We start from the raw sequence: 21804 nt of genomic DNA, 5'->3' as shown, positions 1-21804 counted from the left end.
GGTGGGAGAACCGACCAACCCAACGCTCACAAGCGATAGCACCACCGCAGAGTGAAAACGAGGCGGGGGATTGTGAATACTGAATACAGAGTTAGCGTACTCGAGTCGCATACTATCTAGGAGCAGTTTAGACCAATGATATATCTGGAGGAAAAGTTCCGCTGAAAACAACCGCCGTTCGCCAGCTTATTCTTTGAAGAGAAAGAAGATACCGTTAACAAGGTGTGTAGGCTACATCATTCATCGCAAGACCGCGGATAGCTATTGGTTACTTCCAGAGTTACCTTGTTGTAATGCATTGTTGCAAAACGACTGGCTACTTTTGATTCTTCGACCTCGAATTCCTTTACAGAGGGCTGCATTAGAACCTACTGTTGTTGTGGTGTAGTAACATATAACTATATCTATAAACGTGAGCTCTGTGATATTTACGCTACAACGCACACAATCATGGCAAAGGAGGCGGGGGATTGTTTTGTCTCTGGGTGATATTGGGGTGCCAATATTGTTTTGGTTGTACGTGGTTTTCACGTGATACATTGGCTGCATTTTTGTACAACGCATTGGTTTCTTAGCATAGGTAGCCTGCAATTGGTAGGCAAATTATTCCTAACACGTCTAATAGTTCGATATTAATCACATCTGTGTCCAAAATGTTTCATTAAGGGATCATTTTTCCTCAGCTTTGCCTGCACCACTACTAACGTTAATGGCACTTGCCAGACTTTTGTGGTTTCGGGGTCTTTTGTTGACATTGAATATGGATTAAACTCCTTTTGTTGTATTTCAATGGTGCTTTTCCATCTAGACTTACCCCCACACCAGCGGGTCGCCAGTGTTTTATGTTAATTTTAGCTCTAGCGTTATTGTTTCCATCAGGAGTGATGGATAAAAAGACTTGTGGCGAGCAGAATCAACAACCTGCATCATTCAAGACTGTTGCTTTGTGAGACGGTGTTAAAGTTCACAGTTAGCCATTGTTATGTAAATGCAAGCTGAAAAGTACCCAGGACCTTGCCTTGGCTCTAAATCAGAGCAGGTCTGCTAGAGCCTAGTTACATGCTTTTTGGTGTCCATTACTGGGCATTACAGGAAAGCCCATTACAAACCACCGCCATAGATTTTTCAACTAACCTTTTTTTCTTGGCGATACATTATTTCTTCGTTTTTGATTCGGTGAAATGTCCGTTTCCGGTTGCAGGTGGTTCTACAAAAACCAGCGAAAACTCAGATATTTAATCCATGTTTTTGCCTTGCAAAGTTGTTGAATGGAATGCTTCTTTGCACCATTACTTATCCCCATTCACACACGAATTTACAACTAAAATTGATAACATTTGAACAGCAGTAGGCATATATGCACATGTTGTTGGCTACCGCACAGCCTTGGTGACATATGTTATTCTGTTTCCAATAGAACCACTGCGACAAAGGCATGTAGAATCTGTGTTTTGGTGCTTGCGTGGCCAGCGATGCGCAGATGTGTGAAAATAAAAGCATAGTTAATGTTACTTACATAATGATAATCCACCCATCATCGTCAGACCTTAGGAGGGGTCCCCCAGTTTGCAGATTTTTTTCTTTCTAATAATAGGACATATTTTTCTACATAATAATTTTCAGTAATCCATTTAGTGTGTGGCTGTGGATGTATGGAGAGATCATCACAATAAGCAGATGCTTTAGATCAGGGGTGTCAAACAAATTTTGCCCCTGGGGCCGCATTCACTCTTCAACGAGGTCCGGAGGGCTGCACTGAAAACGGGTTATTTTTTCCATCCCCTTCAAAATTTGGAACAATTGTATTTTAGCCATCGTTTTTCGAATTTTCGATTCTCCCTGACTGTCTAGCATTCATTTCGGTGATTATTAGCGAGCTCTGGACACAGTCAATAAACTGTATGAATGTATGCCCCATGGGCCATATGTTTGACACCCCTGCTTTAGATCTTATCATGGGGCGCATATATATCTTATTGGTGCATAGCCTACAGGTGAACTGAACATCAAGATAAGCATGAATAATTCCCTATTATATGCGGTATAAAAGAGGGTAATCAACAAGTAGCCTAGTATTTTGGAGCTCATTCAATAGGGTGAGACCTCCCAAAGGTGAGCCATTGCCATTTTGAAAGGCATTTTTACTTGTCTGCCACGTTTTGATTTTGATCAATAACAGAGCAACAAGTTGGCTCAGTGCCTATTGCTTGAGGACTGACTGTATTTTGTTCTTCTTAGAGCAGAGAGTTTATCTGAGATGGATTTTATTTCCTTGGTTCACAACCAGGCAGCCTGCCACAGAAATTAACGACACATCAGTCGGAGGTTGTGTCCCAAATTGCACCCTATTCCCTGTATACTGCACTACTTTTGACCAGGGCCCATAGGGTAAATAGGGTGCTATTTGGGATGCAGACAGAGAGAGGGGAGTCAGTAGGTTAAAGCCTTCAAAAACACTGTTACTCAAGCTGTCAGTTTGATTGTTTCTCAGAAGTCGGACGTATTTACAGTTAGCTGTAGTTTAGAATGGGGTGATTTATGTGTCGGAAGTAATGCTGTGGCTCTATCACCAGAGTTTTCTTATCTGGGTTTTGAGGTTTGTTGTGGGTTTGATTGACCCCTCTTCCATTGAAGTCATCCATTGGTTCAATTGAGTTGCCAATTGAGTTTTTATAAGAAACATTAATGTGTTGAAAATCCCTAATTGTTTGCATAGTCAACTTACACACAGCTCTGACACACACACTTACCCCACCAGACATGCCACCAGGGGTCTTTTCACAGTCCCCAAATCCAGAACAAATTCAAGAAAGCATACAGTATTATATAGAGCCATTATTGCATGGAACTCAGTTCCATCTCATATTGCTCAAATAAACAGCAAACCTTGTTTCAAAAAACAGATAACGCCTCTTCTCTATGTGACCTAGATAGTTTGTGTGTATGAATTGATATGTAGGCTACGTGTGCCTTTAAAATTGTTTTATGTAGTTCTGTCCTTGAGCTGTTCTTGTCTATTAATGTTCTGTATTTCATGTTTTGTGTCAACCCCAGGAAGAGTAGCTGCTGCTTTTGCAACAGCTAATGGGGATCCTAATAAAATACCAAATACCATGGAAATCTCAGACTAGGAATATTACTGAGAACAACATTTTTGCAACCTTTTGTTACAACTATAGATTAGTTATAAACATAATATTAACATTCACAAGGTCTTTAGATATCTTGACACTGCCTCCTTGGGGAATAGGAGCCTACAGTTGAAGTCGGAAGTTTACATACACTTAGGTTGGAGTCATTAAAACTCGTTTTTCAACCACTCCACAAATTTCTTGTTAACAAACTATACTTTTGGCAAGTCGGTTAGGACATCTACTTTGTGCATGAGACAAGTAATTTTTCCAACAATTGTTTACAGACAGATTATTTCACTTATAATTCACTGTATCACAATTCCAGTGGGGTCAGAAGTTGACATACACTAAGTTGACTGTGCCTTTAAACAACTTGGAAAATTCCAGAAAATGATGTCATGGCTTTAGAAGCTTCTGATAGGCTAATTGACATCATTTGAGTCAATTGGAGGTGTACCTGTGGATATATTTCAAGGACTACCTTCAAACTCAGTGCCTCTTTGCTTGACATCATGGGGAAATCAGCCAAGACCTCAGAAGAAAAATTGTAGACCTCCACAAGTCTGGTTCATTCTTGGGAGCAATTTCCAAACGCCTGAAGGTACCACGTTCATCTGTACAAACAAAAGTTTGCAAGTATAAACACCATGGGACCACGCAGCCATCATACCGCTCAGGAAGGAGACGCGTTCTGTCTCCTAGAGATGAACGTACTTTGGTGCGAAAAGTGCAAATAAATCCCAGAACAGCAGCAAAGGACCTTGTGAAGATGCTGGAGGAAACAGGTACAAAAGTATCTATATCCACAGTAAAACGAGTCCTATATCGACATAACCTGAAAGGCCGCTTAGCAAGGAAGAAGCCACTGCTCCAAAACTGCCATAAAAAAGCCAGACTACGGTTTGCAACTGCACATGGGGACAAAGATCTTACTTTTTGGAGAAATGTCCTCTGGTCTGATGAAACAAAAATAGAACTGTTTGGCCATAATGACCATCGTTATGTCTGTAGCTCAGCTGGTAGAGCACGGCGCTTGTAACGCCAAGGTAGTGGGTTCGATCCCCGGGACCACCCATACACAAAAAATTTATGCACGCATGACTGTAAGTCGCTTTGGATAAAAGCGTCTGCTAAATGGCATATTATTATTATTATTATTATCTCAAGACATCAGTCAGGAAGTTAGAGCTTGGTTGCAAATGGGTCTTCCAAATGGACAATGACCCCAAGCATACTTCCAAAGTTGTGGCAAAATGGCTTAAGGACAACAAAGTCATGGTATTAGAGTGGCCATCACAAGCCCTGACCTCAATCCTATAGAACATTTGTGGGCAGAACTGAAAAAGCGTGTGCAAGCAAGGAGGCCTACAAACCTGACTCAGTTATACCAGCTCTGTCAGGAGGAATGGGCCAAAATTCACCCAACGTATTGTGGGAAGCTTGTGGAAGGCTATCTGAAACGTTTGACCCAAGTTAAACAATTTAAAGGCAACGCTACCAAATACTAATTGAGTGTATATAAACTTCTGACCCACTGGGAATGTGATGAAATAAATAAAAGCTGAAATAAATCATTCTCTCTACTATTATTCTGACATTTCACATTCTTAAAATAAAGTGGTGATCCTAAAACGGGGCATTTTTACTAGGATTAAATGTCATGAATTGTGAAAAACTGAGTTCAAATGTATTTGGCTAAGGTATATGTAAACTTCCGACTTCAACTGTATGTGTAACTCCCTGGAAGGAAGCTGAGGAGAAGTACGCCCGACACAAGGTCCTTGTAAGGGTGTGAAGGAAGAAGCCACTGGGAGACTCAACAGATGGTGCTCCATTCTGCACATAGTACAAAGGAGTATTATATACGGTCATATCATACAGACAATGTGTCACCGTGTGGTGGCGAAGTTGTCAGTCACTTACCAACACTTTGTCCTTTATCGTAGAAACATAATGCCTCGTCCCATTCTCTGTCTACTCTAACCAACACTTACTGTATATCATGCAATACATTACAAGGAACAATATACAAGTTGTCTACAATGCGTACCGTATGGGACGAGGCTACAGAATGCCCAAACAAAATGATTCATCCATCTTAGGAGATGGTGGCATGATGAAAAGCTATGTGAGCCTGTTAGGGAGTGATTGCTGTGGGTATGCAGCACCACTCGTGTTGCGCTTATCTGTAATATGTCTCCAGTCCCACCTCTTTACACCGTATGTGTCTGTCAGTGAGTCAGTCAGGCTCCCCTCTTCACACCCCTAGATGTGCTGGGTAGTGTAAGCTGAAGAGGGAGAGCTCTGGTTCCTGTGTGTGACACGAGAGTACGTGTGACAGAAGTACACATACACTTAAGGCGTCCGCATGCTTCCCAGCCGGAACAGTTTGTGCATACAGTGGGGAGAACAAGTATTACATACACTGCCGATTTTGCAGGTTTTCCTACTTACAAAGCATGTAGAGGTCTGTAATTTTTATCATAGGTACACTTCAGCTGTGAGAGACGGAATCTAAAACAAAAATCCAGAAAATCACATTGTATGATTTTTAAGTAATTAATTTGCATTTCATTGCATGACATAAGTATTTGATACATCAGAAAAGCATAACTTAATATTTGGTACAGAAACCTTTGTTTGCAATTACAGAGATCATGCGTTTCCTGCAGGTCTTGACCAGGTTTGCACACACTGCAGCAGGGATTTTGGCCCACTCCTCCATACAGACCTTCTCCAGATCCTTCAGGTTTCGGGGCTGTCGCTGGGCAATACGGACTTTCAGCTCCCTCCAAAGATTTTCTATTGGGTTCAGGTCTGGAGACTGGCTAGGCCACTCCAGGACCTTGAGATGCTTCTTACGGAGCCACTCCTTAGTTGCCCTGGCTGTGTGTTTCGGGTCGTTGTCATGCTGGAAGACCCAGCCACGACCCATCTTCAATGCTCTTACTGAGGGAAGGAGGTTGTTGGCCAAGATCTTGCGATACATGGCCCCATCCATCCTCCCCTCAATACGGTGCAGTCGTCCTGTCCCCTTTGCAGAAAAGCATCCCCAAAGAATGATGTTTCCATCTCCATGCTTCACGGTTGGGATGGTGTTCTTGGGGTTGTACTCATCCTTCTTCTTCCTCCAAACACGGCGAGTGGAGTTTAGACCAAAAAGCTATATTTTTGTCTCATCAGACCACATGACCTTCTCCCATTCCTCCTCTGGATCATCCAGATGGTCATTGGCAAACTTCAGACGGGCCTGGACATGCGCTGGCTTGAGCAGGGGGACCTTGCGTGCGCTGCAGGATTTTAATCCATGACGGCGTAGTGTGTTACTAATGGTTTTCTTTGAGACTGTGGTCCCAGCTCTCTTCAGGTCATTGACCAGGTCCTGCCGTGTAGTTCTGGGCTGATCCCTCACCTTCCTCATGATCATTGATGCCCCACGAGGTGAGATCTTGCATGGAGCCCCAGACCGAGGATGATTGACCGTCATCTTGAACTTCTTCCATTTTCTAATAATTGCGCCAACAGTTGTTGCCTTCTCACCAAGCTGCTTGCCTATTGTCCTGTAGCCCATCCCAGCCTTGTGCAGGTCTACAATTGTATCCCTGATGTCCTTACACAGCTCTCTGGTCTTGGCCATTGTGGAGAGGTTGGAGTCTGTTTGATTGAGTGTGTGGACAGGTGTCTTTTATACAGGTAACGAGTTCAGACAGGTGCAGTTAATACAGGTAATGAGTGGAGAACAGGAGGGCTTCTTAAAGAAAAACTAACAGGTCTGTGAGAGCCGGAATTCTTACTGGTTGGTAGGTGATCAAATACTTATGTCATGCAATAAAATGCATTTTTTTTTTTTTAAATCATACAATGTTATTTTCTGGATTTTTGTTTTAGATTCCGTCTCTCACAGTTGAAGTGTAGCTATGATAAAAATTACAGACCTCTACATGCTTTGTAAGTAGGAAAGATCTCCTCTGCAAAGACGTCAACATTAATAACCAATTTTTTGAGTTATCTTAGATTAATTCGGACTATTTTGAGGATGTGTATACTGGCTACGGCGTCTCAAAACGGACAAAAAGTACTATTGCTGCTTTTTTCTCATTTTTCAAGTGAAGGTCATTTAAGGGAGTGTGTGAGCACACTCGTTCGGTTCGCCTAGCCGACTTCGGCTAGCCAGCCGAACTGAAGCAGGGCTGGAGCAAAAGCCTGCATCCCCAGTAGCTCTCGTGGACTCTCCAGGAGGATGGTTGACCACCCTGAAACATTACAATTAGAGCCAAATACTTTTTATGTCTTTATAAAATAATTCCCTCATTCAATGAACCAGGGATAAAAAAATATATGCTTGTCCATTCAGACAACTTAAATGTAAAATCTGCTTGTCCAACGATTTTAATATCGAGCCCTGACCTACCAATTAGTTATAGTGATTTTACTGATATACATTTTGTTTTTGAATTAGTAAGTAATTTAAACTCGTGTTCCGTTACCAAATTGGTCATTGCGGGGGTTGCGGGTGTGCGTAGCTGCGTGCTATGCCACTGCTTATAACTAGAAGTTAAGTATAATTATAAGAAATCTAAGATGTGTCAAATAAATTATATCCAGCTCAGGGCTCCAGCTATGCATTTGGTTTGCTAACTTGTAGCTAAGTGGCTAGATGTCAAGATCAAGCTTTTGGTTACAGCAAACCCTGTTGCCTAAATTGTTTTGTGCGTATAATAAAATACAAATATTTTTTTTATTAGAAATAGTGCCCCTTGTGTGCACATTCGGTAATACTGTATACCCCGGTATGGTACAGAAACTGTATGACGGAATGAAGATCTGGATACCGCCCAACCCTACTGTCTCTCTTCTCTCTCCAGTTAATATCACCTCTCAACAGCTTGAGTTTAGAGTTTCAATAAACCGGTAGACCATATATGGCTAAGCTTCCAGGTGACGAACTTAACCATTACATCAGTTTTGTTGACATGAGACCACAGATACAAGTAGCTTGTTAGTGGCTGGAGTGTACAACAGGTCTTTCTCTCTTGACCTTGGGAGGAAACCTTCCCTAACTTAGACTCAATTGATTCTTACAAATATTTAATTAGTTTCAGAAACCACCTGCAGGATGACCCCATATTCTATGATAAGTCAGAGAAGTATTTTGTTTTTTGAAGGCCTGTTGGACATCACTGCTCACTGTCCATTTGAGCTTACAAATGAAACACACAGAGGCATATTTGTATATGTTGGGAATGACAAATCATTGTGGTCTACTGCTACAGTGAGGGGAAAAAAGTATTTGATCCCCTGCTGATTTTGTACGTTTGCCCACTGACAAAGACATGATCAGTCTATAATTTTAATGGTAGATTTATTTGAACAGTGAGAGACAGAATAACAACAACAAAATCCAGAAAAACAAAACATGACTTAGTACTTGGTGGCAAAACCCTTGTTGGCAATCACAGAGGTCAGACATTTCTTGTAGTTGGCCACCAGGTTTTTTATACAGGTAACAAACTGAGATTAGGAGCACTCCCTTTAAGAGTGTGTTCCTAATCTCAGCTCGTTACCTGTATAAAAGACACCTGGGAGCCAGAAATCTTTCTGATTGCGAGGGGGTCAAATACGTATTTCCCTCATTAAAATGCAAATCAATTTATAACATTTTTGACATGCGTTTTTCTGGATGTTTTTGATGTTTTCTGTCTCTCACTGTTCAAATAAACCTACCATAAAAATTATAGACTGATCATTTCTTTGTCAGTGGGCCAAACGTACAAAATCAGCAGGGGATCAAATACTTTTTTCCCTCACTGTATATGTCTATTGCTAATGCAAATCACTATGACCCCTCCTCTATGTCTAAGCCTTTATTATTCAATGGCAGCTGGGGCACCAAACTGACCTATTACTTTTCCAGACCCTTTACTATCATAGACGTACAGTGTGTTTCACAAGTTTGGACAGTACAGTACACTACTGAGTACAGTACATTACAGTACAGTGATTAGAGTACAGTACAATAGTACAGAAAAGTAGAGTATATTGTACTGTACTATAATTACATTTTACATTTTAGTCATTTAGCAGACGCTCTTATCCAGAGCGACTTACAGGAGCAATTAGGGTTAAGTGCCTTGCTCAAGGGCACATCGACAGATTTTTCACCTAGTCGGCTCTGGGATTAGAACCAGCGACCTTTCGGTTACTGGCACAACGCTCTTAACCACCAAGCTACCTGCCTCCCCATCTACTTTACTCAACTCTACTGTGTCTGCTGTGTTGCACTGTGATGTCCAAACTTGTGAAACATGATGAGGAGAATGACATTCATATCCATAATTATGCAGTTCTGTGTAGTACAGATCAGGGACTGTTAACGTAATTATGTTACTGGGTGTAAATCCATTTAACTTACTGTAGTTCAATAACCAAAATAGATTTTTTCAAACTCAAGGTGCCATGTCATAGCTGACACCCCATTATTTATGGAAAACGTGGTCACATAAAAACCTGAGGGAGATTTTACCGTAATTCCGGTAACAAAGTTTGCGTCTGCACAGTTCTTCCACAAAATTATTTTTTGTAAAATGTTCAGTGGAAATTGTTAAAAGTACATTTTACATTTACGTCATTTAGCAGACGCTCTTATCCAGAGCAACTTACAGTTAATGAATGCATCCATGTTTTTTGTCTTTAGTTTTTTTCATACTGGCCCCCCGTGGGAAACGAACCCACATCCCTGCCGGCCAAACCCTCCCCTACATTGGACGACGCTGGACCAATTGTGCGCCGCCCATGGGTCTCCCGGTCGCGGCCGGCTGCGACAGAGCCTGGACTCGAACCAGGATCTCTAGTGGCACAGCTAGCACTGCGATGCAGTGCCTTAGACCACTGCGCCACTCACTCCTTTTCAAATAAAATTAAATGTTATTGGTCATGTACACATATTTTCGCAGATGTTATCGCGGGTGTAGCAAAATGCTTATGTTCCTAGCTCAAACAGTGCAGTAATACCTAACAATACAAAACAATACACTCAAATCCCAAACATTTTAAGAAAGGAATTAAGAAATATAGAAATATTAAAACGAACAATGTTGGAGTCCGGAATATACACTGAGTGTACAAAATCAATAACATTTCAATCAATCAAATTGATTTATAAAGCCCTTTTTACATCAGCAGTGCTTATACAGAAACCCAGCCTAAAACCCCAAAGAGCAAGCAATGCAGATGTAGAAGCACGGTGGCTAGGAAAAACTCCCTAGAAAGGCAGGAACTGAGGAAGAAACCTAGAGAGGAACCAGGCTCTGAGGGGTGGCCAGTCCTCTTTTGGCTGTGCAGGGTGGAGATAAGAGTACATGGCCATTGAGGCCAGATCGTTCTTCAAGATGTTCAAACGTTCATAGATGACCAGCAGGGTCAAATAATAATCACAGTGGTTGTAGAGGGTGCAACAGGTCAGTTGGCTTTTCATAGCCGAGCATTCAGAGGTCAAAACAGCAGGTGCAGTAGAGAGAGGGAGGGGGGAAAGAGAGAAGGAGAGAGAGGGTCGAAAACAGCAGGTCCGGGACAAGGTAGCACGTCCGGGGAACAGGTCAGGGTTCTATAGCTGCAGGCAGAACAGGCTGTAGCTCGGGGGGCTGAGGTCCTGTGCATAGTCCTGTGCATAGTCTGGATTGAGTCAAAGCGTATTCCGTTACCGTGGAATTGCCCTGTAGTAGATCATCCTGATTGGTGTACACTCACTGCTCTGTGGTATAGCCTATTCTCTGTCACTCCCACTCACTCCCAGACCACTGTAAGTACCAGATATCTATTCTTGGTGGGAGGCTGTTGTGTGTGTCCACTCTGCCACAGTGGCTGAATGTTTGCGTTCTTACCCCTTTACATACGAGGGACCATCCTCTATATAAATACAGCACAGACTCACGCCTCAGAAAAGCACCTGCTTTTTCCTGCCTCTTTTTCAGGATGTCAGACAGACTGCAGCGGATGCTATTTAAAGGAGCAGAAAGATAATCTGACACGAGGGAGTCATGGATGGAAGCTACTCTGGCAGGGGAGCCCCTGAACCTTGCGTTGATGTTGATGGGTATTTATAGGTGATATGTCAGGGGATATTCCATGTCAGATACTGTAGATCACTGACAGTGCTTCCAAACCGGAGGAAGACCCAGTCCCAGTTCCCAGTCAAAATACAAGGGGAGGAAACACTAGAGGGACTTGGCTGTCACTAGATGCAGTAAAATGTGAATGAAGAAAGGGATTTTGTGTCATCTGAGAAACCGAAGGAAATAGCTAGCCTCAGTCAGAGCCTTAAATATTCCAAATAAGGATGCGGTTCCAGTAGGCTACGGTTTTGGGTATATTTCTAGTAAACCTATATGAGTAATACTATATGTAACTCTGGCCATTTCAGGCTATATTTAGGACAGTGTTTCTCTCTCTCGCTGCCATTGTCATCTGATCACTAGAAGGCTCTGTATGTGTGTGGGTTCAGGTGATTGGGGTCAGGCTGGCCTCACCTGTGTTCTTCTGAGGTTAGTTGAGGTTTCCGCTGTGGATTTCCTATCCAGTCATATCTGTAACCGCAACCATCTGTTTCTGTTTCTGTGGGTTTAAAGTTCTTTTTGAAAATGAGTGAATTGGCAACTGGATGATCTTCACTTACTGACATATCTGGAAATAGCTTGTGACATGCTAGTGTTGTCTGAGAGAGACTTGTGGAATGATGTCCATAATAAAGTAGGATTTAAAGGCGAGTGTTGTTGTGGTGAGTAGTAGTGTCTGTTAGTGAGTGAGTGCCTTAAAAATACTGTCTTTATGCAGGGTCAGGTTTGTTGGAATGGGATAGGGGGTAGAAATTAAGGCCTTAGCCTGTGATGAAAGAAGGTACCAACCTTGGAGAACAATAATAGTCTTTAGTAGGTTCAAGTTTTAACTTGATTTGTCCCAGAGGGCAATTGGCCTTGGTTTAGCATAAAACCGATAAATAATGCAGTCAAAAATGAAACCTTCCCCTTTCCCTCTTTTCTTCTCCTTGCAGTCTAGCTGATCCCCAGTGAGAGATGTGGATCCCCCCAGCCCTCCAATGCTGAGCACCAATAGAGGTCAAAGGTCAACGAGGTCAGAAGGGGTCAACACCATCATGGCTGACAGAGACGGGCATGGCGGCGGGGTGGATCTGCCCATCATCGCCCCGGGCCAGGTGTACGTGGAGGTGGAGTACGACTATGAGTACACGGCCAAGGATAAGATGATCTCCATCAGGCAGGGGGAGTGCTACATGCTGGTCAGGAAGACCAACGAGGACTGGTGGCAGGTGAGGAAGGAGGAGGGGATGAAAGCCTTCTATGTCCCAGCACAGTACGTCAAGGAAGTGCGCCGGGCGCTCATGCCCCCTCAGAAGCCTCTCGTGTCGGGCGGGATCGGTGGGATGAGTGGGGCGGTCCGTGTGAAGCCTACAGTTCTGGATATCTGTAGAGCGTCCAATGAGAACCTCAACAACAGGCCGCCTCAGGAGATGTCTAGTTTTGGGCGTCCGTCGCCCTCCTCCATGCAGTCTCCCTTTCCGGGGCACGTCACCCCGCCCGGTCTGCCCAAGGACGCCAACCAGAACCCAGGCAGCCCACGGCACAGCAAGCCCCCTGGCGTAGCCGAGCTGGTGCTCCTACACAACAACAATAACCATCACCACAGCAACAACTCCACGTTACCACGGATGCGGGCGGACTCTCCGCCCCCCAGGGCCCCTTACAACCACCATAACAACCACCAGGGGAGTCATGATTCAGACCGGACCCCCTCCTCTTCTGGCGACTCCCCGGGGGAGGGGTCGGAGACGCTTCGGAACGACTCGGAGTCTGGAGATGACCTAAGTAGCAGCTCTACTGAACACATGCAGGTAAGAGACGGTATGATGCTGCTGTGGTTAAATGGGAACCGACACACCCATGATTATTACAACCCTTTCTCTATCCATCATCCTCTTTTCTCCCTGGCTCTCTTTTTCATCCATGTCCCTAGCTAGCTTGAAGACATTAGCTGATGAGTGTCCTTCCCATCCCTCTCCCCCCTCTCTCTCTCTCTCTCGCTCTCCCTCCTGTCAGATAGTGTCAGGTTAGACGTTGATTGATTGAGCGTCTCTCCTCCACTGTCTCCTGCAGAGCTGCCTTCATTCATCAGCCCTCATGGAGAACGCTGTTTTATTCCACCCCATTGCCTTGAATACTTTTGGCCTCATTTGCCAGATCTGACAAGAGCAGCAACAGTTGCTGCAGGTGCTTATTAATAAAGCGTTTTGGGCCGTTAAAGACTAAATGGGGTGTTCATAGCACCACTGTTAAATCTGAGGGTCCTGTAATTGAGTGTGGTTGTAGGACCGACACAGGGAGATATACTGGAGTGATATGCTGGTCCATCAAGCAGGTGTCTGGTTTTGGATGTAGTTGCTGATGAGGTCAGTTTTGAGAGGTAAACCTCAACAGTGGAATATAGTGCTGATGAGTTTGGAGCCTAAACATTCCTTAGTACCAACAGGTCTTTCTCTCAGCAAGAGGGTAGAATGGCTCTGGGAGCCTCCAAGTCTAGAGCAGAGGGCTATGGGAGTCTCAGTTGTGTGTCCGCCTCAGGAACAGCATGTGTGTGACTCACAGACCTCACTGCACCGAGGTTGATCATGTAGGACTCCCCCAATATCATCAGGAGGGGCCCGGATCATCCTGTCTGTCTCTGTCTGAGGTGTAAATGAATGAACCTGTGAATAAAATGACAAGAGGAGTCCCTCCTGTGAAGGAGGTGGTGGTCTACAGAAGGTGCAGATGGATTGTGTAGCATTTTGTGGGTTCTTTCTAAATTCAGGCCAAGGGTAGATTATATGAAGGTTCTTTGTCGAGAAGGAGGCAGAAGGCATCTGAGGAACAAAGAGAGGGACTGGGCTTGAATAGAAACTAGGTAATATCAGCTGAGGATCAGTCGGCTCTGCTCTGTCGCCCCGCTGGCCGTGGGGACCTGTGTGTGTGTATGCAAAGAGTGAGAGCCATGTGCTTAGGGTTAGAGGAGAGAGAGAACGGAACCAATGCAACAGACCATGACAACAAGATTGAATGTTTTTTTGTTAAAATTAGAATATGTGTAAAACAATGATGAAATCCCAACCAGCTGCATGCAAAATTATGTTCTGTGTCTAATTCACCAGAATGAATTTCATGCTTGTCAAATTGGTGACCATAATCATACACATTTACATGTTACTTGTGCATCAAGGGGTTTTTGTCGTAATTATTTTTGACAGAATGTAGTGGCAACTGAGCGTGTGCCTACCCCACGGCAGATTTGGCTCTGCTAGTTAACCGCAGAGCTTGGTCACTGTCTGGTCAGGTGAAACCCACTCCATGTCACTTTGTGGCCAGTTGCCATGCAGGTGATTGGCCCTGCAGTGCAGCCAACCAACCAACACTTTCAATTCCTGTGTCATTGCAGGGTTACAGGAAAGAGGTGTGTGCTAAGCAAATCACTTTGAGCTGAGACAGATGCCTCTCTTCCTCTTTTCTCCTTCTTCCGCCCCCCGCCCCCCCCCCCCCCCTTGCCTTTATCCTTTTCCCTCCATGGGAGAGAGAATCAGGGAATGTGTGTGAGGATTTGTCAGTGACAAGCGAGCCAGTGCCTGAGCCTGTGCCAGCGCCAGCTCGTCTCCCTAGCCTAATTGATTTGTTCAGATCAGTGAATGATAGTAAACCTCTGTGTGTTACCATATTCTCCCTACCCTAATTCCCTTCTCTGTAGGGCTCTGTCAGGCCAGTAGTAGCTATAGGATGGGGTGGCCCACTTTTCTCTGACTGATACACAGCTTGGGTTCGATGGGTTCGATGGGTTCGTTGGCAATGTCACCTCTGAATCCCATTTAGATTCCCCCAACAACCCCCGACCCCCTCCTTGCTCTTCTAAAAGCACAGCTCCTTTGCTCTTAAAGGATTGTCAAAATAAACCTCTTTCCTTACCTCTCAAGACCCTAGACTGGCATCCGTATGGAGTGGTATTTGAGTTCTTTAAAGGACATGATGTGAGCCACCCTGTACTGCGGCCAAGCTGTACCATTTTTAAAGCTTGTTATTTTTCACTTATCCATACTCGGGTTTGTAGGTTATTTTTGTAGCACCCTGTGTATCATATACGAGACCCAATAAACATGATATATCACTATCTGTAGACAGCCTAGCGGTTAAGAGCGTAGACAGCCTAGCGGCAATTTTGAAAAATCTGCCGTTCTGCCCTTGAGCAAGGCAGTTGACCCCCAACAACAACTGCTCCCCGGGCGCCGATGACGTCGATTAAGGCAGAGGGGTTGGGGTTGGTTCAGAGGGATTAAATGTTAAATTCGGTTGAATGCATTCAGTTGTGCAACTGACTAGATATCTCCTTTCCGTTCTCTCTGGGTCTGTGAGATGAGTCATTCTGTCTCTCTCTCTCTCTCTCTCTCTCTCTCTCTCTCTCTCTCTCTCTCTCTCTCTCTCTCTCTCTCTCTCTCTCTCTCTCTCTGTCTCTCTGTCTGTCTGTCTGTCTGTCTGTCTGTCTGTCTGTCTGTCTGTCTGTCTGTCTGTCTGTCTGTCTGTCTGTCTGTGTCTGTCTGTGTCTGTCTGTCTGTCTGTCTGTCTGTCCTCTCCTCTCTCTCAGCAATGCGTCATTGAGTAGAGAGAGAATGAGGTAGACATTGCTTCATGGCTCTGTTGTTTCTGTGGCTTTGCCTTCTGGTGCCAGCCAGGCAGCGGAACTTGTTGGCTGCTTGCCTTGCTCTGCCCAAGACAACCCCCACGCTTTTCTGCCCATCAGACAAAACAATCTCTGAGAGGTGTGAGCATATGTATGTCGTACAATGGCTAAATGTGACCACTATCTTACTCTGTAGCCCGGCTTTCTTGATTGGACTATTCTGCAAGATGCTCTTTGGTTCACAAATTCGTGATTGTATAAATCGATTTATAACTACGCATAACTCTGCGATGCTTTAGGCTAGAAACAAGTGGTCAAATGCCAGAGGAAGACACGACTCTGATGCACATAGGGATATCCTTGACCTTCTTATGTTGAGGAGTCCCATGTTGTGAATGGGAAAAGGGGGGCCCTGAGTAAATACATTTGGGAACCGCTCCTCTACTATAGAAGCCATACCCCTGCCATGTGCACCACCATGCGTATCTAATGCAGGGATAGTAAATGGACTATATTTAGAAGCATGTCTATCAACCCTGAAAATAACCACATATCGCATGTCTTTATGACAGCGACTCCAATGGGAAAGGGCACCACCACTTTGTTGTCTACCGTATATCCTCGACTTCCAGGCTTTGCTCAGGACCACAAATAGCGTATATGACATAACTTGAATAAAACTGTATACAGGAGTAAATCTGTGGAAAAGGAACAGCTGGTGTGAGCTGACCCAAGGTCAGATCTATAAATTCCCGTCTGCCCTTATGTATGCTGTGTTAATCTGCTAGCGGCACTCTCATCTGATCTGGGTGCATCCCAAGTGGCACCCTATTCCCAGGGATCCCAGGGATGCACCCAGATCAGATTAACACAGCGTACATACTGTATGTAGTGCACTGCTTTTGACCAGAACAATATGGGTGCACTACATAGGGAAAAGGGTGCATTTCTCAGACCGAAGGCCAGACAGACACAGACATGGTTGTTTCAAGTACAGTGAAATGCCTTTCTTGTAAGCTCTTTCCCAACAGTGCAGTAATCAATATTAGTACTATAAAATAAAGTAGAACAAAAACACACAAATTATAAATAAGAAGAACACGAAGTAAGTTAGCATGGAGGTGACCAAGAACCCAATGGTCACTCTGACAGCGCTCCAGAGTTCCTCTGTGGAGATGGGAGAACCTTCCAGAAGGACAACCATCTCTGCAGCACTCCACCAATCAGGCCTTTATGGTAGAGTGACCAGACGGAAGCCACTGCTCAGTAAAAGGCACATGACAGCCCGCTTGGAGTTTGCCAAAAGGCACCTAAAGGACTCTCAGACCATGACAAACAAGATTCTCTGGTCTGATGAAACCAAGATTGAATTCCTTTGGCCTGAATGCCAAGCGTCACGTCTGGAGGAAACCAGGCACCGCTCATCACCTGGCCAATACCATCCCTACAGTGAAGCATGGTGGTGGTAGCATCATGTTGTGGGGATGTTTTTCAGAGGCAGGGACTGGGAGACTAGTCAGGATCGAGGGAAAGATGAACGGAGCAAAGTACAGAGAGGTCCTTGATTAAAACCTGCTCCAGAGCGCTCAGGACCTCGGACTGTGGTGAAGGTTCACCTTCCAACAGGACAATGGCCCTAAGCACACAGCCAAGACAACGCAGGAGTGGCTTCGGGACAAGTCTCTGAATGTCCTTGAGTGGCCCAGCCAAAGCCCAGACTTGAACCCTATCGAACATCTCTGGAGAGACCTGAAAATAGACGTGGGGATTACAGACTGGGAGAGGTTGAAAATGACCATGAATATGCCTGCCAGCTGTTCTGTGCATTCTCTGAGAACGCGCCCTGGAATACCGTCTGGCCCTGCTGCCTTGCGAGTGTTGACCTGATTAAAAACCTTATTCACGTCAGCCTCGGAGAGCGAGATCACCCAGTCCCCTGGGTCCGCGGGGGCCCTCATGCATGGCTCTATGTTGTTTTTATCAAAGTGTGCATAAAATGCATTGAGTTTGTCTGGTAGGGAGGCATTGTTGGGCAGATCACGGTTGGGTCTTCCTTTGTAATCTGTAATGGACTGTAGCCCCTGCCACATGCAGCGGGCGTCAGAGCCTCTGTAATAGGATTCCACCTTGTTCCTATATTGTCCTTTTGCTTGTTTGATGGCTCTGCAGAGGTCGTAGCAGGACTTCCTGTACTTGTTCGTATCCTCAGTCGTAGCATCGGGGTTGGCTGCGATAGCCCTGTGTGCGATAGCCCTGTCCTTTAGCTTAGTGCCAACATTGGTGATAATCCATTTGATTGGGGAAGTAGCGAACCTTCATTAATGATGCTGGTGACCGAGTTGGTTAGCTCGTCGATGCTATCGACGGAGTCCCGGAACATATTCCAGTCAGCTCTAGCAAAGCAGTCCTGTAGCATAGCCTCCGATACGGAGGACGCTAGAGTCAGCACACCATTTGCTGTACACCTCTCTCAATTTCCCTGAATTCAATGTCCTGTCCGCTCGGTGAATGGAGAATCCATCGAGTTAGATAGCCATGTTTCAGAAAAGCAGAGAATATTGCAATTACGAGAGTCCCATTGATAGCAATTATCAAGTGACTGTACCTTCAATACACGTACATTGGCCAATAGAATGAAGGGAAGAGATGGCTGGTTTTCCCTTCGCCTTAATCTTGCAAGGACTCCCCCTCTCCTGCCTCTTTTTCGCTGTTTCCTCTTGGGTACTCTGAAACCTGGGTCAGAATTACACAAAGAGCCCAGAGGGGTATCCCACAAAGCACGTTTGAGGAGTTATCGAGGTAACTTTGGTCAACTCTGAGTTCAACTCGGCATAACCGCTGATACGAAAGTGACTCACCGTTCAGCCAGGTAAATGTCTATGGCAACGAATCTTTCAGAACGAACCTACTCCGGGGCAGGCTAACTCAGGGCTAACTCCACTTACCCTGAATGAAGTGTCTGAGCTGTGAGTTGAGGACCAATGAAATCTGATTCCCTCCCTCTTGCAAAGATTACATCATAATCCCCTTCATTTGAGGAAGACGACTGATTTTTAATATTAAATTATATTAATCAAATCAAAATTGTAATGTTAAAATGTATCACATTACACATTTAGCAATGACAGAATGCATTTTAAACTTCACGCAATGTAACACTTTTGTATGAATAATATCGATAGGAGTGAGAAAAAAGGTGCTTGTGCATTGATTAACACATCAAAGCACACCAAAGACAGCATTAACAATAAGTAGTAAAATAAAGACGGCACTTCTAAAAGCCCGTTTCACACCACAGCCTGCTGAATTTGCAAGATAACTTTTCTTTCATTATGATTTCAAATCAAATTGTATTGGTCATGTACACATATTTTCCAGATGTTATCGTGGGTGTAGCGAAATGCGTATGTTCCTAGCTCCAACAGTGCATTAATACCTATAGAAAACAATACACGCAGCCCCCTCATAAAAAGGAATTAAGAAATATAGACATTTTAGAACGAGCAATGTCACCCGAGTCTGGAATATAAATATATATGTATATTATGATGTGTATAGACATTATGGACAGTTTAGAAAAGGTGTGTACAGTAATAGTTATATAGGATGAGCCTTGACTAGAATACAGTATTTACACTGAGTCTACAAAACATTAGGAACACCTTCCTAATATTTAGTTGCAGCCCCTTTTGCCCTCAGAATAGCCTCAATTCGTCAGGGCATGGACTACAAATTGTCAAAAGCGTTCCACATTGATGCCGGCCCATGTTGAGGGGGACGATAGTCATTTAGTTCAGTTACCTTCGCTTTCTTGGGTACAGGAACAATGGTGGACATCTTGAAGCAAGTGGGGACAACAGACTGGGATAGGGAGAGATTGAATATGTCCGTAAATACTCCAGCCAGCTGGTCTGCACATGCTCTGAAGACTTGGCTAGGGATTCCGTCTGGGCCGGCAGCCTTGCAAGGGTTAACACGCTTAAATGTCTTACTCACGTCGGCCACAGACAACGAGAGCTCACAGTCCTCGTGAGCGGCAATTACCTGTGTCGGCGACACTGTGTTTTCCTTGAAGCGGGCGAAGAAGGTGTTTAGCTTGTCCGGGAGCAAGGTGTCGGTGTCCACGACATGGCTGGTTTTCCCTTTATAATCCATGATTGTCTGGAGCCCCTGCCTCTTACTTACTTTCTTTATTTTTTATTTTTAGTCATTTAGCAGACGCTCTTATCCAGAGCGACTTACAGGAGCAATTAGGGTTAAGTGCCTTGCTCAAGGGCACATCGACCGATTTTTCACCTAGTCGGCTCAGGGATTAGAACCAGCAACCTTTCGGTTACTGGCACAATGCTCTTAACCACTAAGCTACCTGCCGCCATACGTCTTGTGTCTGAGCCGTTGAATTACGACTCCACTTTGTCTTTGTACGTCTTTGTTTGATTGCCTTACGGAAGGCATAGCTGGACTGTTTGTACTCGTCCATGTTCCCAGTCACCTTGCCATGGTTAAATGCGGTGGTTCGCGCTTTCAGTTTTGCGCGAATGCTGCCATCTATCCACGGTTTTTGGTTTGGATAAGTTCTAATCGTCACAGTGGGAACAACATCCTCTATGCACTTCCTGATGAACTCCGTCACCGAGTCAGTGTATACGTCAATGTTATTCTCAGAGGCTACCTGGAACATATCCTGGTCCGCGTGGTCAAAACAATCTTGAAGCATATATTCCGATTGGTCAGACCAACACGTGATCTGATTTGCCGAATGGAAGGCAGGGGAAGGCCTTGTAGCAATGGTCAAGAATTCTTGATGAGCGAGTACCGCAGGCGATGTGTTTGAAAAAACTTCGGTAGCGTTTTCCACAGATTTGCTTTATTAAAATCCCCAGCTACAATAAATGCAGCCTCAGGATATGCAGTTTCCAGTTTGCACAAAGTCCAGTGTAGTTCCTTGAGAGTCATCGCGGTGTCTGCGTAAGGGGTAATTTACACGGTCGTGATGATGACCGAAGAGAATTCTCTCAGGAGGTAATGTGGTTGGCATTTGATAGTGAGGTATTCCAGATCGGGAAAAGGACTTGATTTCCTGTATGTAACCACAATCACACCATGAGTAATTAATCATGAAACATACACCTCCGCCTTTCTTTTTCCCTGAGAATTCGTTCTGCCAAGCCGCGCGATGTACGGAGAACCCAGCTGGCTGTATGGATGGGGACAGTACATACGGAGAGAGCCATAATTCTGTGAAACAGAGTATGTTACAGTCCCAGATGTCATTCTGGAAGGAGATCTTCGCCCTGATGGTATGCACGCCTCCCAAGTCGACCTAAAAGCCCACTCCGGATTCCTCTTCTCCGTCGGCGGCATCTTGGATTATCCGGGGGTTACAAACGAAGGATGCAATTCAGGAAAGTCTAATTTCTGGTCTAAATGCTGGTGAGGGACCGCCAATCTAATATCCCAAAGTTATTTTCGGCTGTTGGTAATAATGCAAGAAACATTCTGAGCTAATAATGTAAGAAATAACAACAACAACAAAAATACTGCAAAGTTGGCTCGGAACTAGGAATAGAGCGAACATGTCTTTCGGCGCCATCTTGATTTCAGCACAAATGAAAATGTGTCACTGACTCGCCCATGGATTGATGTCTCAGCATTGTCTCAATGAATAGTTTGGCAATCGATTAGCCATGTGCGACATGCACGCGCAGTTACAATCCTGTTAGCGGCAGGCAGACGAGCAATATCCACCGTTGTAGTACGGATGAATCCTGAACTGGAATGTGAAGATAACTGAAGCTGGTTAGCTTTAGAAAACCCTGAGTAGATCTAGCTTGCTTCGTAGGATACCCCTCTGGGTAGATGAGTCGAAGTTGAAGCCAGAATTGAGGTTAGTAACTGCCGATCTGATGTTTAAAAGTTATTGTCGATCATAAGAAATGATAGCAGATACATTTAGTGCAAA

At 44.5% G+C, this 21804-nt stretch overlaps 1 protein-coding gene across 2 annotated transcripts in view; it reads left to right on the top strand.

Annotated features, from left to right (window-relative positions):
* The window catches only part of LOC311109447 (rho GTPase-activating protein 12-like), an 86804-nt gene continuing 65000 nt past the window's right edge, over positions 1–21804 (top strand). Inside the window, exons 1-2 of one of the 2 annotated variants that reach the window (XM_084152346.1) lie at positions 1–222; positions 12181–13038. In XM_084152346.1, coding sequence (XP_084008472.1) covers positions 12226–13038 — 813 coding nt within the window. In that variant the 5' untranslated portion in view covers positions 1–222; positions 12181–12225. The remainder of the gene's footprint in view (positions 223–12180; positions 13039–21804) is intronic. The other variant, XM_084152347.1, reaches the window with a different exon arrangement.

Source organism: Coregonus lavaretus (genome assembly GCF_964263955.1).
Source record: "Coregonus lavaretus genome assembly, chromosome: 34".
NCBI classification, from domain to species: Eukaryota; Metazoa; Chordata; class Actinopteri; order Salmoniformes; family Salmonidae; genus Coregonus; species Coregonus lavaretus.
Note: the sequence above shows the minus strand (reverse complement) of the source record. Positions and strands in the feature narration are given on the sequence as shown.